Here is a 19531-nt window from a genome sequence, read left to right on the forward strand (position 1 = left end):
CCATTATACCGATGGGTCTTCAACTAAATCTCCTTTTGTTCCAGGAATTTGGCCTCCCGAAAGCCTGGAAGGGCAGGCCAGCGTGCGCGGCAGCTCGGTAGACTACGCCGCGGCGCTCCTGCTGGCGGCGATGGCCGCTGTGCTGCTGGCTGCTGTGGGCTACCAGTGTGCTGCGACATGGCGCTGGATCATGGGCAGGTAAGCACTAAAAGTAACTGTAGCCTGGACAGTGCTTTATGGGAGCCTGGTGTCTACCAGGTGTAGTCTTACACTGCGGTGTTTCTACTGGCGGTGATGGCCGCTGTGGGCTACCAGTGTGCGGCGACATGGCGCTGTATCATAGGCAGGTGAGCGCTCAGCAGACTATAGTCTGGAATCAGGCCAGCGTGATTCTACATGGCGCTGGATCATCGGCAGGTTAGCACTCAGTAGCCTGGAGGCAGGCAGCGGGCTCATATGTAGCGATGGTTGCTGAGTTCCTGGCTGCTGTGGGCTACCAGTGTGCTGCGACATGGGGCTGGATCATGGGCAGGTAAGCACTATCAGTAGACTGTAGCCTAGAAGCAGGCAGAGGGCTCATACGTAGTGATGGTCGCTGAGTTTCTGGCTGCTGTGGGCTACCAGTGTGCGGCGACATGGCGCTGGATCATGGGCAGGTAAGCACTAAAAGTAACTGTAGCCTGGACAGTGCTTGGTGGGAGCCTGGTGTCTACCAGGTGTAGTCTTACACTGCGGAGTTTCTACTGGCGGTTATGGCTGCTGTAGGCTACCAGTGTGCTGCGACATGGCGCTGGATCATGGGCAGGTAAGCACTATCGGTAGACTGTAGCCTAGAAGCAGGCAGCGGGCTCATACGTAGCGATGGTCGCTGAGTTTCTGGCTGCTGTGGGCTACCAGTGTGCTGCGACATGGCGCTGGATCATGGGCAGGTAAGCACTATCAGTAGACTGTAGCCTGGACGCAGGCCAGCGTGTACTTGTCAGAAATGAGGAGATACGCAGGAAAACCAAAGTGACCGATATAGCTCGCAGAATTGTTAAAATCAAGTGGCAGTGGGCGGGGCACATAGCTCGTAGAGATGATGGCCTTTGGGGTAGAAAAGTTCACGAGTGGCGACTACGGGCCGAAAGACGTAGCGTGGGCAGATCCCCAACTAGGTGGACTGACGATTTGATGAAGGTTTATGGAAATCCCTGGGGGAGGCCTTTGTCCAGGAGTGGACATCATTTACGAACTATAATAAAATACATTTAAAAGAAATAGTTTTATATCTACAGGTTTAATAGGTTTAAAGCTTTATACTAATGGCACTCATTCTCCCCAGGACAAGAAGAGAATCCGAAGAGAGCAACTGCGATTCCCTCTCTCGACAAGCCGCGATCCGCATCAGCCACTCCCTACCTGATCTGCAGACGGAACCCTTGAAGCAGGAGTACGTTCAGGAGCACAAGGACCCGGCTAAGAAGGTACGTGACGTATTTGTGTGTCTAAAAAGAAAGTTCTTCAGTATCATAATCATCATCATTTCAGCCACAGGACGTCTACTGTTGAACATAGCTAGGCCCAATGATTTACATATTGACCAGTTGGTAGCGGCCTGCATCCTTCGCATTCCTGCTATATTTATGAGGTCATCGGACGTCATACGCTGCGCTTTTCGGTTAGTGGCCTCCACTCAAGAACCTTGCTGCTCCATCAGCCGTCAGTTCTGAAAGTTCTTAACAGCATCCTAATGAGGATACCAATCTTGGATGCATTTATTTTAAGCAGTTTTTAACTAAACTTCCAGTCTTCCCAATTTCTTCTTATCATAATATTTTACATGACTAGATAAAGCATTTTAATTATGTAGAAGATTAAAATACCTAGCTGTTTTCAACTCTTTGGAATTGCGGAGCGATCGTTTAAAATCCTTCTAGTGCTAGACAGACGAGTCTCTTCATTGAGACTGATTCGACTATAATTGACAGATCGAAATGAAAATATCTTGAGACCATTTCATCGCAAGGAGTGTTGTTATAAGGCAAACAACTTTTACTTGGAACGTGAATTATGAAGAGAACAAAATGCGAATAATTTCATGGATTTTTCTAGTAAAACAAATAACAGATTAAGGGAATTGACGAGGTGCAGAATTAAAGGGAAGGAAAGGAATTAAATTGGATGATTCAGTAAAAAATCCGTTAACATTTTTCTTAAATTCAATTCTCCTAGCGTTAGATAGCTCGCCGAATACATGAATAATTATCATCTTTGTTTATATCGTGCCCAAGGCTTGGAGCCCGAAATCAATAGAATTTCTTAGAAAGCTTTAGCGGTACAAGGGATAATTTGGGAGTAAAATCCCGTAAACCCTACTATGGTAAGCCCTGTGAATCCTTTCCCTTCGTTATAACGATACGTTAAAAGCTGGGTATAAGTAGAATACCTGCCCACACGAAATAGGTGGGTTTAGTTACATTATAAGGTTGTTTTTTTTGGAATACTAAATGACTTGTTTATCAAACGTTTTTATCTATTAAATTCCAATTTGTAAACATAAACAAAAAGCCCTTGAGTGACTTGGAACTATGAAGGTCGAGGTTTATATACCTACGAGTATGTATTCAACCATAATGTAATGACGTTTATATGTAAACCACAACACAAACACCCGTATTTACAAAAAATACTATAAGTGAGTAAAAAATGTTTCTGTGGAATTACAGGAACATGGGAACACACAAAGTTGGCATAAAATTTCAGTAAATAAGGGTAGAAAAAATTCGTAAATAATTTTTCTTTTTCTTCATAAAAACTCGCCGGTGTTAAGTTAATTGCTTCACCCTACCTAAAGCTGAATTTCAATAACGTCGCTCCATTTATAATGCCGACAGAAAGCAGAAAAAGGAAATTAGCGAAAAATTCCAATGCTGCAAATATCAGGGAATTCCATTGTTTTCGCGGGGCAATGTCCCTTCTGATTAAGGGCAGCTCGCACTATGTGTCACATACATTATTATTATGTAGTACAAGATGTATGTGTACGTGTTTGTACAAATGTTTTTTTCGCATTTGCGACTTCTCAAACGCGTTTTGCAAATAATTTTGGATCAGTTTTTGCAAGCATCAAATCGTACCAAATCGTATGACTTCGCATATATCTAAGTCATCACGGCACAGAATGACCTACTAAGCAATGCGAACTGTCTTTTTTCTTGCCAATGAACAGAAATATATATAAAATGCTATCATAAGTCAAGTTTCGTGGTATTCCAGCCACCATTTTGTTGTTTAATTCCAATATTGTGTAATTTCTTCCATCCTAAGGGAGATATGTATCACTTGGTTGTTTGAAAGATAATCAATATTCTTGTGCGAACAATGTCTAATATCTTTATTATACAAAATGATAATATAAAGATATTTTCACGTATTTATTGGTTATGATTAGTTACAAGAATCTTAGTAAGATGCTAATAATATATTATTTAAATATCGAATATAGTGACTATTTCACATATTAATTTACTGAGTGAAATGACGAAAAAATTGAGGATTTTGGGTCTCCAATCTGTGCTTAAATATTTACTAAATTGTGTCAACTGGTGAATTATTTTGAACTTATTTTTTTTAATAATACTACCTACGTCATTAAAATCAACTTCTTTAATCATCTCACTCGACCTAAAATAACTTGTAAAAAGTATATTTTGCTTTACGCGTTTTATAGCCCAAAACGCGTCATGATACTTTCTTAATTTTACGGTAACATCACAGAAGCCCGTGGAAGTTACGACTGGGCCGTATTTTTTATATTTCCTTGTCTAACGCGTTATTGCTAAGAAACCATAAAATGTCCAGAGTCTTATAAGAAATTGTTTTAAGCTACTCTTTGTAGACAAAACATTGTGCTTTTCAAAGAGTCTTTGAGCTCAATTTGTAGTCAATTTGTTATGGTAATTAGTAATTTATTAATTATAATACGTAACGCCTGGCGGAGCTAGCAACAAAATACATAAGTAGAGTTCGGCTATAAGGCGTGGTTGAAGCATACACGAGTTGTTTTAGAATAATTATGTACCTAATACTTAATTAGGGACAAAACATAACATGGTCATTACGAAACATTAAGACGTAGTTAAGGATCATCATCATCATCAATTTCAGCCATAGGACAACCGTCCACTGCTGAACATAAGCCTCCCCCAATAATTTCCACAAAGGCCGGTTTAAGTACTCCTGTCAAAATGACGCAGTTTGTCCTAATACTGATTTAATTAGTGAGGGCCACTTCAAAACTACTGTTTTACCTCAATAACATAAAAGAGGTGTATGATTTTAATGAAGGGTTCCGCAAAATATTCCCTCGGGTAGTCGTAATTTTATAAACCAGTAAAGCAAATTAACTTATCACCACTAAATTTCTACAAATTATTTTGAATTTTATCGTAACTGTATACAGTTCAAAATATGCTACGGATATATTATTTAAAATCCAAAACGTTTACCTGTCGAGCGATCTTCATTCTGACAGCTGATATCGGCTGAGCTACCACAAGGAGATGAAAATTAAAACTGGCATGTGGGAAATTCCTGGAAAATTTCCAGTAAGAAATAAATTAGATTTTCCAGTAAAAATGTTGAGATTACGCGTCAGAGTTTGCTTTAAAACATTGTTAATCAATGTTAAATCAATTCCCAGTATTTTTCAAGGAAATTTTGTGAGGACAATTCGCGTAATCCTGACTTACTTAATTATAAATGCGAAAATGTTTTTTTTGCCTGTTACAAGTACATGTTTACGCTTAAACCACTGAACCAATTTAGATGAAATTTGGGCAAGAATTAGTTTGAGACCCAGGCAAAAACATAGGATAGTTTTTATTTTAATTTAGCTTAATACAATTATTATTATTTAATTCCTCCTCTCCATTGTTGTTGTGCCCGACAATCATGGTGACCTAATTAAATTCTGTAACACCATATCATGCAATAAAGTATTGAGAATCCCCATTTTTTGAAAGAATAAAGTCTTTCTGAGAGAAACCAAAATTTCCGCGGGCGAAGCCACGAGCAGACAGTAGTTTATGAATATACAGAGTTTCCATACCTCAGAATATCTACTACGTGTTAACGAAGTAACGCTTCTTGAATTTTATGCACCACATTTATATCCAACTGAAAGACACAAATATGATCCTCATTTACCAGGGATTGTTTCTGGAATTTTCCAGACATTTCCTATGGAAATTCCAGCGGAGACAAGTTTATTCCATTATATTTCAGTGTCTCAAGTTCCTTTTATGCGCTGGTTTCCAGAAAGTATGAGGAATGAAAATTATTTGAACTCTGCAAGTTTGTTATATGTTTATAGAAGATTTTTAAAGGATGAGATTTTTGTGTGTTTTGGTTACATTAAGTTTTTCCTGAAAGCTCTTCGTTAAAAAGGAATCAGGGAAAGTGAAATCTGTGAAATAATTAAAATTGGAATAAAAATTAAAAAAAATCTTGTGAATATAGGTATCTAATGGCTGATGGTCTCACACATGAGCCTCTAAATCAGTGTTTCTAGTTTTATTTGTTTTATCGATGCAAGGCACATGTTTACAGTCAGTCAGTTTCAGTTAAGATGCAGCCAAAGTGTAGTTAAACTGGGAGTTTTTTTTTAAAGAAGTGCATAATTGCAAAATAGACGGTAATTTTGTTCTCTGTTTGCTAGTCCACAACGAAGCTGCACGAGCATCGAGTTACAAAGGCCCCACCTTTGGTGTTAAATGTATCGGAACGTTGAGCACTTAGTCGCTTACATATTTTTAGATATGGTTTTTCACATTCTCCTTTTTTAAATTTCGTGGATATTGAAAAATGATTATATGCCTTTTGCGTTGGTTTTTTTCAACTTTATTTTCTTTCATCAAAAAGCAACTAACTAAATGGCTTTACTAATAACATAAACTTACAAATATTACTAATACCTCTTTTGATTGATTACTTACTTACTTTTGAGCGTATAGTTAAATTTTGCGTTAAAAAAAGTAAGATAGTTATAGATACTGAAGAAGTAATGAAGAATGATGTATGAAACACAGCGTGAGACGTCCACCCACAAGGTGGACCGATCACCTCATAAAGGTAGCAGGAAGGTACTGGTTGCAGGCTGCTACCAACCGGGCGACGTGTAAATTTGGGGGAGGCGTATGTTCGGCAGTGGACGTCCTGTGGCTGAAATGATGATGATGATGATGATGAAATCGCTCTATAATGTGTAATTAGGAACTAACGCAGTCGCATTCCTGTTCCTTTTAACTAAAGGGTGACTAAACTCTGTTCCTTGATTGTTTGCACCCTGATGGGGTTTTATTTAAATTATTTGCGAAGGTCAAAGAGAAATCTTTCAATGTCGAGTTAGTCAAAGGATTTCAATTAACTATATTAAAATTCTTATTTTCGTCACTTCACTTGAAATTTGACGGTTATTTCTGATCAAAATATCTTTAAATACATTATTACTTTTGCTATGAAACATTAAATATGGCAAATTGTTTTCTTTATTTGATACTACAACTATCACTCCTAATACAAAACTTCTGTTTCCCGTAATAACTGTTTTAATATAATCAGATATAATTGAATACTAAATACACAAATTCTACAAAAGAAGATACAAACATAATACAAGAGCATTGAATATTAGGATTAAAAGATAAAACAAAAGATGTAAGATGTTCTTAAAAGATAAACTAAGGAACATAAAGGAACTACGTGACTCGCCTGACCGCGTGGGGTCAATAACTCCTGAGCTTATGTACAGTCACGGAATGAAAAGGTTCCTCAGTTTTCAAATTGATTCCTTCAACGAATCGCGAACACATATTACCTTTTGAAACTATGTTACAGAATAATCTCGAGTTAGTGAAATTAATCTTTAACTGTTCGTCAGTAAAGTTTAAAATTATTCAGATCAAAGTTGTTTGACGATTTAACTTGTCAAGAAGATTATTATGATTGATAAACTAAAACCTTCTTGTTGGTGCAACCTGCCATTATCTATTAAATAATAAAAACTACATTTTGTAACATTGCACTGATGGGATAGAAAAATAAACAGGCAAAACCTTATTCGTTAGCAAACGTCATATTTATTTAAATGTTAGCAGCAATGTTTCTTGCACGGTTATGTTGGCAGGTTTGACTCTTACAGTACCTACCTAGTGCAAGCGAAAACCGACACTAAGGTGACGAACCTTTTCATTCCGCGACTGTACTTTATTAAATCTTTTGCAAGGTATCCTTCCGTTTGGCCAAATTACTTTTCGCCAAATTTCACTTCGCAAACAACTTATCGCCAAAGTTTTATGTCCCAAATGAACTTTTAGCAACTGTACTTTTCGCAACTAATTCATTTGGTCAAATTATCATTTGGCAAAATTTTACTTGGCAAATGTTTAAATAGCAAATGTTTTATTTTGCCAAATATTATATCCCAAATAATTTGTTTGGTCAAATTGACACTTCTCATACTTACCCACCGTTACCCACAAATCAAAGCATAAGGCACATAATCATGGTTTTCACAAGAATTTTATGTATAACAAAGAGTTTGCAAAAAATAGTATGGTTGCAAAATGTAGGTATTGCAGAAAATAGTAGGTTAGGTTAGGTTAGAACAGTGACCCTTAATGCGCGAAGGCGAGCGAAGCGGGCCGCGGCAGCGGCCGCCGAGCGCTAGAATCAGCTCTATTTTGGAAATTTCGATAAAAATAATGAAATAAGAAAATTAATTTAGAACAAATTTTATATTAACTACCCTCTAAACAAAATAATAACCACAAGCTAATTTATATTCCATTCTATGCACCAATCAAATTATTTTGTAAATAGTTTATCGTGGAACATTTTTGCCAAATGAAACATTTGGCAAACCATACTTTGCCAAACAATAATTTTCTAAACAATAATTTGCCAAAAACGACATTTGCGAATTAAAAGTTTGCAATAAGTTGTTTTGCCAAATGAGAATTTGCCAAATGAAAATTTGCGAAACGTTGTTTGCGATGTGATAATTTGGGAAACGTTTTTTGGCCAAACATTAGTAATCCCTTTTGCAAGCTTTCATAATCGGCCTGCCAATCCAAGTTGAACTTGCAATGGTAAAACGAAATTAGTTTGTAATTTCGCACTTCTTCACAGATAATTGGGTACTCATCTTATCAAAAAGAACAATTCATTCTAATCCTGACCTGACTGAGTTGGTTTTTGTTGGATGTCCACAGCTGGACATGACCTCAATGATTTCAAGATTGCCCAGTTGGTACCAGCGAGTTACTGCAACCTTAACATGGCCATCTATCCACCTATATTGCTATGTTAAGCTCAAATGAGTTGTACCTACTCAAGTCTATACTTTTCACAAACGTCGACATTTAACAGGCATTCAAAATCAGGCTTTAAATAATTTAATTATCTGAAAACCAAGATCGTATCGAATGTCTTCATAAACCTTTATAAGCAATAAAAGACGCAATCACTTTGTACTGGGGGTCTACCACGTAAAACGACTATGTTTCAACTGGCAATTTCTTTCTCGCACATGCCAGCATCTTCGTAGGAGAGAAAGAGAGACGTATAGACCCGTATTCGGTTACATTTTGCTTAATAGGGTGTGAGTAATAAAATCCAAGTACTTATACTTCGGCGCTCCATCCCAACCATTAATTAATTAACTTAAACTCAAGAACCTGGCAAATTATTTAATGATTAATAGTCTTCAAAGGTTGGGAAAGCTGTATTTCTTTTGCAATTAATCTTTTTAATTGCTTGTAGATTAAAAACTAGAGCTTTTGAAAGGTTTTGTGATGGTAGGTTAAAATTGAGAAAGTGTTGCTGTGTTTTATTTATGACTTTAGAATTTGGAACTGAAGAATAAAATAATATCTCACATATTTTTATGAGTATATCGGTCAATATGTCAACTTATTCTTCAAATAAAATCTATAATTGGCTGCGATACTTTCTATATATGCATGCCCAGTACGTAATGCTGTTTCTAACGCCCGCATACACAAACGATACTTGCTTAAGTGAAGCAGCAAATCGAACGCACAGCGTTGAATAGAGCTCTGTGATTGGTTCGTGTGTCATCCTGAGCGTCCACACGCACTGTGAGACTTCATAGTAATGTCTGTGAATACGGGCGTAAACAACCCAAGATAGAGTTCGTTAAGTTTCGAGGAACAATAAAACTAGGTAGGTACCTAATACTATATCGTCGCAATATGAGCTGTATTATCATTCTTGACATTGAAACTCCTATTTAGTAGACTAAAAACCTCTCAAAAGGCTGTATCTTGAAAGTCAAAGTCTACAGACATGTGATTATTCCCTCTGCTTTTCATTTCACACATCCATTTTGTCCTTACCTAGTCATTTGTTCAGAGTCTAATAAATTCCAAGAAAAAACCCAAACAATCCACACATTCCCAAACTTTGACGTTCACTTTACAAGACTTTGACCTGTGTGTTCTGCAAGTGATTTGTTTGAAGCAGTACAAACCTGAACTTTGAGAAAAATAACTTGCTGAGCTAAAGGTGAAGTAGTGTTGTCGATATCCACTATCGATATAGATCGTTTCATCCACGACGACACGCCCCGCCATTCTTCCGCTTATGTTTGAGTGTTATCGGTACACGCTAAATCATCTATGAGTGTACACGCACACTACAATAATGCCGCTCGGATTGCTCGGATCAAACTCCCCGCACCCCGTGCTTCCCTCGACCAAAAATTATTGGGGCGCGTCTTCGTGGATGAAACGAACTATAGTAACTTAGGTAAAGGCAAAATAACTTATAGTATGGAATCTATCGAGAGATAGTTTTATGTCCGATATTATTGTGACTTCTAATAGCATTAACCAAAACGTGACAGATGATATGACAGGGAATAAAGGTAAAGGGAAGGTCGACATGCACTACGCTGATGCGTGACCCAGTATAAGATAAGATAAAATAAACCAAAAGCATTCGATATTATCGATAGTTTTGGTTATCTGATAGCTTTTACAATATCGATATTATTGGATGTAAAAACATCTATAGTATTGCTCACAATGTCCTATGACTATCGAAACTATAGACACAGGGGGCTTAAGTGTGAGTTTACATCAAACGTATTCGATATCGACTGCGTAAAAAATGTCATTATGACGGATTGTACAGCGTCCTAGCGGATAATTTCAAGAACTAAAATCTTCATAGATTTTTTGACGCACTCGATACAGAATACGTTTGATGTAAACACACACTAAGCCCCCAGGTAATATTAACGGATCTTGAATATTTTTCGAGTTCAACTATCTATCGACAGTGAAATTATCGACGGTTTCGCAACACTAATGTAAAGCGACTTGACAAAGTTGAAAGAGCTTTAGTTGCTGTCAGAAATACACTTTCAAACAATCAATTGTATGTGAAGTAGCAAACATGGCATTTACTTCATATTGGTTGGCTGCTAAGTTTGAATAATACGAGTAGAATATGAATAGGCTTTTGTGGATATAGCTTACTAGTTTTAGCCTGTGACTTCGTTCGCAATTTCAGTAAAAATGGAACCTATTAGGGCCCTCGCCCACGGCGACTTTTGTAGCGATGCAGGAGAAGAATACATGTTACACACTACACAGTGTATGATTCCCACTAGGGCGGTACAAACATATCTAAATCTTCAAAACTTTTTGAAAATCTGTCTCATACTGTTGAATAATATTATAACCTCTACATAAAATATTTTCCCCAACTTCAAACTTCATATTACAAAGTGCATCAACAAAGATGAAATTTCCCAACCACGTTTCATCCCTTAATACTGTAGACTAAGGCTGCACCAATTTCTCGGTCTTTGCCTCAAAGGGATGCCGTTCAGAGAAATCTGGACGATCTAATATTGATGCAGGGGTAGCTCGGATTTTGATAGTAAATACTCTGATAGTTCCTGGAAGACGAGCCTAGAGCATATAGAGTTGATAAACGGTGCCGTACACTATGGTGCGTATAATAAAACTACACTAAGGCTGGATTGCACCATCTTACTTTAACTTTGACAAACGTCAAAAATCTGTCAAATTCCATACAAAAAGCACCGGTTATCGTCATAGTTACCGTTAAAGTTACGTGGTGCAACTCAGCCTAAAACAAGATTCAATCACAGTCTAGAGACTGTCATATTTATGTTTGTTCTAAAGCTTTAATATAAAAGCGAAAGGTCACTGACTGACTGACTCACTCACTCTTCACAAAATCTCAGAAACTACAAGTGCTAGGAGTCTCAAATCTCAAATTTTGCATGAGGGTTAATTTTAGAACTTAGGTGCTCACTAAGACGGGATTTTGCAAAATTCATCCCCTAAGAGCGTAATACGGGATCTACGCGTGAACCCATGAAGTCGCGGGCGGCCGGTAGTATTAAAATAAAAACAATTAAACGCCTCAATCTATGCTTAAAATTGAGTGAAGGCTCAATTTTACTTGTTCTATTGTATAGTACAGCAACTTATTGACAGTAATTGAACTAGCGTTCCTCGAATCTCAACAACAACTTTGGGCTATTGTCGCCTCTATCAAATATACTATAAAAACCTTTTATGTAATTGTCCATTTGGATATCCATCAGAAAAAGCAAAAAGCTGTTTATTGTAGTCGCAATATTATGTACTATGTACGTATGTATTGTGCACCCAGGTAGCGAGATGATTCGGCAAAACGCTTTGACATTTCAAAGGCAACCCTGCTAAATGATTTAGAAATGTGAGATCTTTCTCAATCTTAATAAATGTCTCTCACAATCATTCCGCCATCTGAGAGTCGTGTCAAAAAAGAACTGGAAGAACAGTTTAATTCCAAAGTAAGGTAAAGGCTTGTGAAGTTTGTCACTTGCTGATGAAGTGTTTGATAGTGTTTTAGAAACTTTTCTGACAGATAAAATTAAATTGTAGGTTTCACAGGTCTCAAATATCTATACAGGGTGACTTTGAAATCGTTGGCATCCTTTTAAATAAGACTCTACTCATAATACATAGTGCATTCCCCAAATATTGTCAACCGGTGAAATTGGACCTTACTATAAATAAATGTAAATTATTAATTTTAAAGATATTTCAAATAACTCTACCATTAATTAGAAAGACAGTTTTGATTAAGTATGTTGCACAGAATCAACATAATTCAAACAACAAACTAAATTAAAAATGTAATCACTCCCAGACGATCTCATATTTTATTATTTCGTCTCAGACCAAATACCACTACGTCATTCAGCAGACACCAGAAGTTTCGTTAATCAAAGTTCGAAGAATACACAAAGTAATATCATTTATTATAGTTGTATTTTATGATCAACTAGCTATTGCCCACGGCTTCACCCGCGTGAAATTTAGTGTCACAAATCGGCACAAATTATAACCTATAAGTTAATCTGGATTACAAACAATAATACTGTAAGTTTCAACAAAATCCATTCAGTAGTTTTTGCGTGAAAGAGTAACAAACATCCAGACATCCATACATCCAGACATCTAGACATCCAGACATCCAAACTTTCGCATTTATAATAAGTAGGAAGTAGGATAGGATATTAGTAGGAAGTAGGATTACAAGAAACGTAGACTGGACTGACGTCATAGTCTAGTAGGCTACAGATTTTGAAATGAACGTGTGCCATCTTATCGCAATTCTTCATCATCATCATTTCAATAGGACGTCCATTGCTGAACATACATAGATCTCCCTCAATGATTTTCAGATTTACTGTTTGTTAGTGTGTTCACAAAACTGTTTAAAAATTAATTTAAACAGGTTTTAACGCGATACGCGGATAGGTAACATTGAAATATTACCTGTATTTGCCTGAAGTTTAAAGTAATTAATTATGCAACGCGAAACCTTTTTAAAGTTGAAGAAGGTTATCGTAACTCTCCGATCACCAATAAAATAAACATTCTGATAATGCAGTAAGCAATAAATGTTTAATCTCCAAGCCTCTAATTAATGTTTATTCCACAAAATAAACTGTAACACCGCAATTAATTATCATTCCAACGTAACCTGATATTCCTTTGATAATCATACAAAGCAGATCGCCTCTGGCCGGTCTGAGACCCTTTCGGCTTAATTTATAAATTACAAGATTATTATACACTAGCTTTCCGCCCGCGGCTTCGCCCGCGTGGAATTTTGTCTGTCACAGAAAAACTTTATCGCGCGCGTCCCTGTTTCAAAACCCGGGATAAAAACTATCCTATGTTCTTTCCCGGGACTCAAACTATCTCTATGCCAAATTTCATCAAAATCGGTTGCGAGGTTTAAGCGGGAAAGCGTAACAGACAGAGAGACAGACAGACAGACAGACAGACAGACAGACAGACAGACAGACAGACAGAGTTACTTTCGCATTTATAATATTAGTTGGGATTTTAAGACTAGTGATGTGAATTTAATAGTCGAATACGACGAAAACTAACGCCCGTTTCATACTATGAGTTCTCACAGTGCTCGTGGACCCACAGGGTGACACACGAACCAATCACATAGCTCTATTCAACGCTGTGCGTTCGATTTGCTGCTTCACTTATGCAAGCATCGTTTGTGAGTACGGGCGTAAGGGACACGTTTTTAGGTTATTTCATAGATAACATACAATCCTCTAATTGATCATACTACCTAGTTGAAGGATGTCTTACTTAGTTTGAGACTAGAAGCGTAGTGAAAAATGTCCAGGGATATTTATTTATTTAATTATTATTTTTTATTTTATGGTGATGTAAATAAGCACAAGACATATTATTTTTATTGAAGTTTATTATCAAAACACGCTTAATATTTAATGCGATTATCGAAATGTTTACTTTAGTAAAGCAGATTAAATTTTATGTTTGTGAAAATACTATTATGTATACAGTATAGTGTATTTCTTTACTCAAAATAATTTTATTCATTGAAAGTAGACTCAAACTAAATATTCGTAAACATAGGTGCTTATTATTTGTTACAACACTATTGTAGGTAAAGTGAATTATTTAGCCAGACAAAGAATCTACTGATAGCATCTTTCTTTGGCTCTTGTAACTGGGATTTTTAAGGTAAGGGCACGATCTCTATCTTACTCGTATAGTAAAATTCTTAATTTTATTCCGTAAGTTATTTTTTAATATACTTACATGACATTCACTTATTTGCTAAATTGTGGCCGTTTGTATATAAATAACTAGCTTTTCGCCCGAAATTTCGTTTGTCACAGATCGTCATAAATTATAGCCTATATGTTATTCTGGATTATGAACAATAATACTGTAAAGTTTCATCAAAATCCGTTCAGTGGTTTTTGAGCCTATTCATTACAAACATACAAACATACAAAAATAGGTACAAATCTTTCCTCTTTGTAATATTAGTATAGAAAAGTAATCTTCCCTTGACATAAGAAAAGTGTTAAACTCCATTTAAGAATAAGAAACTTTAGCATTTAAAACATACTCGTAGATAGGTATTATTTATCATATTATATGTCCAATTGTCCATCAGACAAAAGATTAATATAATTATCTATAAGCAATTATCTTTTCCCTGCCGAGTGATTCTAACATTGATCTATGTATGAAACATAAAGCTCATACTTCTTTTAACTAACTGAATTCCAGTTTATATGGTTATAGAAAATCTCTACTAATAAAGTGGTCGTAATCGCTTGGTAGTGGATAGTAAATATGGGTTTGTTACCAAAATTAAACAAAAACAAAAACGTCAATTAAAAAAGTAGCTCACTTAGGGTCAAACGGGCGAACTTGTATTCTTAAAAAGACCTCACCTATACACCCACGAAGTTTGTCTAACCTTCCACCAAACACCCTGTATAGTTTAAAGAAAAATCTCTACTAATAAAGTGGCCGTAATCGCTTGGTAGTAAATATGGGTTGGTTGCCATAACTCCGTGTAATATCGTGTAACAAGACACCGAGTTAATGAGAGAGACCTCAGTAGCACACAGATGTTGGAAAAGATGTTAGGAATAGATTTTTAAAGAACTATAAAAGATAAGTTATTAAATGCTTTATTTGAAACAGATTTAGGTTATTAAGTTCTGGCTTACAGAATCTGTTCTATCTACTAGAAATATTTTTTTTTTATAAATAAGTAAATATCCTGGAACATTTTACACTGCGCTTCTAGTCCCAAACTAAGCAAAGCTTGTACTATGGGTACTAGACAACGGATATTATAAACATACTTAAATACTTTTTTTTGTAAATATTACATAGAAAACACCCAGTCCAATACAAACAAATATGTTCATGCACACAAATATTTGTACTGTGCGGGAATCGAACCCGCAACCTCCGGAATAGTAGTCCGTTTCGAACCACTACACCAAACGGCCGACGAATTTGATATCAAACAGCGACTTTCTTCCATCGTCAAAAGTCGTATGTATTCTCACTTTCTTTGGCCATATTACATGTGGAGATGTTGCTTCTGTTGAATGACTTGTCGTGCTGGGGAAGATTGAGGGGTTAGGTCGCCCATGCGCTGGACTGACCAGGTTCAAATCGCACTCAATGGTCCACTCCACGAGTGCACAAAAAGGGCTGCAGTGCGGGAGGAATGGTGACAGATTGTGAGGCTTGCCACCGACCTGATGTGACGATCACGACCACTCTGGCAAGAGTGTATCGACGAAGAAGAAGAAGGAGGAGATAGAAAGAAACATAATTTTTGTACACTTCAATATCGGTTGAATAAAGTCAATATGCTACTTACTCGTATATTGCGGGAGAAGCGCATTTTGATAGCACAGAAAAATCCAGACTATTCCCACCTCTCGTCTCCATCGCTATACACGCCTGTCTAGCTAATATCTATCACCTACCTAACCGGTGAAGGGCAAGTTTGTCCCTAGGGAATATTTATACAGTCATTGGACCCGTAATTAAATTAAGCAGAAGAACGTAAGGTTCTTAGAACTTCTAAGTGTTTGATGTTAAGGAACGACTTCTTTCCAGTGCAAATATCAATTGAGTAGTGAACAAATTCTCAATTTGTAAGATTCCGAATTCTCAATTTGTCAGATTCTGAATTCTCAATTTGTAAGAGAGATATTGTGCGCGATTTTGGATTTGAATCATAATTTAGAGATGGGACTGACACTTCCATATATTTTTAACTCTGAGATGCTAGCTGCTAACCAAACACTTAAATGCGAAGTTTGCTCTACGTTTTAAGTATAATTTACAGTGGCTCAGCGGCGTTTTATTAAGGCACAAGCTTACTGCAGAAACTCGTTATGAAGTTTTTAAGTAGTTATCTGATTAAATAACCTCGAATAATATTTATTTTTGTGACCTTCATAAAACTGCGCAATAAAATGAATGACGCAATTGATTTAGTGAAAACATAATACAGGGTGTTCCAAAATTAGCACTTCATACGTACACCAAAGATGGGCCTAAGACTCATCGAACAAGTATATCAAGTCACTTGAAAATACATTAAGATAAGTCATAATCTTAATACTCATGAAAAATTTCTATGGAAATATTAGACTTTTAGTTTTAGGTCCAGCTACCTCCGGTGTCAGTGTGACATGCAAATTTTGGGAGACCCTATATAAAATGATCGTATAATGACTTAATTGATAATTTATGTGTTGCTTAGAAAAAGGTCCGTGGCCATTGTTTTGCCTTATTTTACTCTGAAAGTTATCTAACTAAACAAAATGTTAGGGACCGATGTGGTTTCATCAAAGAGTTTATTCCATAAACAACGTGCATCGAAGCATAGACAAACATGTTTATGCTAACGCATGTATTTCACAACCGTTACTCGAATAAGTGAATCTGGGATGATCTAAAGTTTTCAATGCATAAGAATTTTATAGAGTCAATTTTAAACTCAGTTCCGTTTAACTTGACCAAATAATAAAAGTAATAAAGTACGTGAGTGGTAGAACGCGCGAGAGTTTAAGATTCTTATCCTTCTGGATATATTGGAAAAGATTTAAACTTCGGCAGATATAAAGCTGATACAAGACATTGCTACGAACCTAGCAGTCAGTGAGAGCCAAAGCACACAATTAGGCCACGAAACTAGCAGTCAGTGAGAGCCAAAGCACACGATTTTGCCACGAACCTAGCAGTTAGTGAGAGGCAAAGCACACATATTAAGCCATGAACCTAGCAGTCAGTGAGAGCCAAAGCACACGATTTTGCGTATAGCGTGACACGGCGCTGCACCACTCGTGTGCGCGTCACAGATATTTCTATGTAAGATGGCGCAGCGACACCGCTCCGGCGTCGTGTGTTTCGGCTCATAAGATGAGACAAATAACGTGTTGCTGACCCCTTTTTAAGGATTTGTGCCGAAACAAATGGATGTCACATAGTAAAACCTTTGTTTTTCCGTCCAATAAACATCTGGAAAATTGAATTTAGGTTACATTAAACGATATAAATGCTCTGTCTGATTTTAAAAGGTGCTTCTGGTACTATCTAATTATTGATTTATTTCGTTAGTCCTTTCAGCCAAACGACGTCCACTGCTTGACAAAAGCTTCTTCCAATGATTTCCACAACGACTGGTTCTGTGCTGTTGCATCCATTCCATTCATTGATTAATTTAAAGACTTGGTAATATCAGAGTACAAAATACTTTTCACTCGAGCAACCTTTGGGTCAAGCAGAAAGTTTGAGTAGTAGGTGCATAATGGTCTACGTTGCAGAGAAATAAACCACCTTCTTATCTTTCCACCAGGTCCTCCGGCAGACCACGCTCCCTATCGTGCCAGACCGCCACCAGACCTTCCAGCGTCAGTTGTCGCACCGCCTTGACCTGCCTTCCATCCAGTTCAGCATCTGCAGCCTGGAGCGAGCTGACTCTTCCATTGGACTTATTAAGGTTAGTAAAATGTATTTATAATAATTGCATAAATGGTGGGCTTAATGCCAGTGGGCGTTCTCTGCCAGTTAACCTATGCTCAAGCAGAGACAGTAATACTTTTTTGAGTAAATTGGATATTTTGACACCATTAACCCAAATTTCCAAAACGCGTCTTTAAAAAACTCATTAGCTCTAATAATTGATTGTCTAATTAAAAACTGTGATAATTATAAGCTGTACAATTTTGTAATTTTAAAACAATAATAATAAATAATACTTAGTTATTTCACCAATGATTTGAATTAAGGATATTTTTCAGGGATAAAATAACGTGTTACTTTTAAGCTCGTACAATCTTCTTAGAATCGCTAATGGACTGTCATTTTGAAAATTTAAGTAAAAATAATAGGCTTGTTTGTTGTTTTTGACGTAATTCTAACTAATCGTAGTATTATTGCTAAAAAACTTATCTCGTTTATGTGCCGATCGTGCTTAAAAGTCGTCAAAAATCTTTAAAACAAAAAGTTTAAAGTTATTTTTGCCATTGCTTCGAGACAAACATTTGATGAGTGCAGAAAAAACACTGAAAACTTGATGAAAAATTTAGACCTTACTTTCTATCATAGAAGAAATACAAAGAAAATAATAAATGAAATCTATAACGAGGGTGTTTGTAATGAAAGGATGTAGACATAGACATTAATACACATATTAATGAATATTACGTGTTCATATCGAGTCTGCTTTTGACATCAATAACAAGGTCAGAATACGCACATAACTCTATTTCAGATTAAATAACTTTGTGAAACTCACGTAGGCACAGCTGTTACATTATAAACTAAAGTTTTGTCTCATAATAAAGGTTCGTACAAAAAGATAATTATAAGAATATGTCATTGTTCTCTTTAGTCACTTCCATCCATCCCCTATGTCACTAATTCTTTATGTGATTAGTGGAATAATTTTCCCACGTGGATATCGTTAAAGGTGACTAAGGGACAAATATGGGGGGTCTCCCCCAAAGCATCTGGCTAGCATGGAGAGTATGGGCAAGGCCCTCTATTTGTCTCTGGTACCAAATTAGAGAGGGCTGTGCTTCTGCAATCAAGACTAAAAGCATAATTGAATGATTGTGATGATGATGTACTTTTACAATCTCTAAATGAATCATAATATTTTCAAATTCAAATTCAAATTCAAATTCAAAATATATTGTATAGGTCATCATCACCATCATCTTCATTTCAGCCATAGGACGTCCACTACTGAACATAGGCCTCCCCCAATGCTTATGTTAATCGATTGGTAGCGGCCTGCGTTCAGCGCTTCCCTGCTACCTTTATGATGTCGTCGGTCCACCTTGTGGGTGGTGGTGGTTTTCGTTAGGTATAGGTCAGGCCTAAAAGATACAATTATACAGACGTTCTTTGCGCATTTATAAAAGCTAAAACACATAAAAATTACCTGTACAGAACAAAGACAATCTTCAACCCATTCATGCACGTGGTAAAACAGAAATTAGTGAAAACCCTTTGTAATACTAACCATTGTTTTTTGGCTGAAATAACGAAAACTTAGGCTCAAATGAACGCTAGCCTGTTGATTACAACGCTTTGTCTCCGAG

At 36.7% G+C, this 19531-nt stretch overlaps 1 protein-coding gene across 1 annotated transcript in view; it reads left to right on the forward strand.

Moving 5' to 3' along the window:
- LOC114357814 (synaptotagmin-6) overlaps positions 1-19531 on the forward strand; it is a 117059-nt gene that overhangs the window by 70854 nt on the left and 26674 nt on the right. Inside the window, exons 2-6 of the mRNA XM_028311600.1 lie at positions 45-194; positions 259-347; positions 723-805; positions 1325-1466; positions 17779-17922. Coding sequence (XP_028167401.1) covers positions 45-194; positions 259-347; positions 723-805; positions 1325-1466; positions 17779-17922 — 608 coding nt within the window. The remainder of the gene's footprint in view (positions 1-44; positions 195-258; positions 348-722; positions 806-1324; positions 1467-17778; positions 17923-19531) is intronic.

This window comes from Ostrinia furnacalis, unplaced genomic scaffold (genome assembly GCF_004193835.3).
Source record: "Ostrinia furnacalis isolate ACB-3 unplaced genomic scaffold, ASM419383v2 OfSCF0232, whole genome shotgun sequence".
Lineage (NCBI taxonomy): Eukaryota > Metazoa > Arthropoda > Insecta > Lepidoptera > Crambidae > Ostrinia > Ostrinia furnacalis.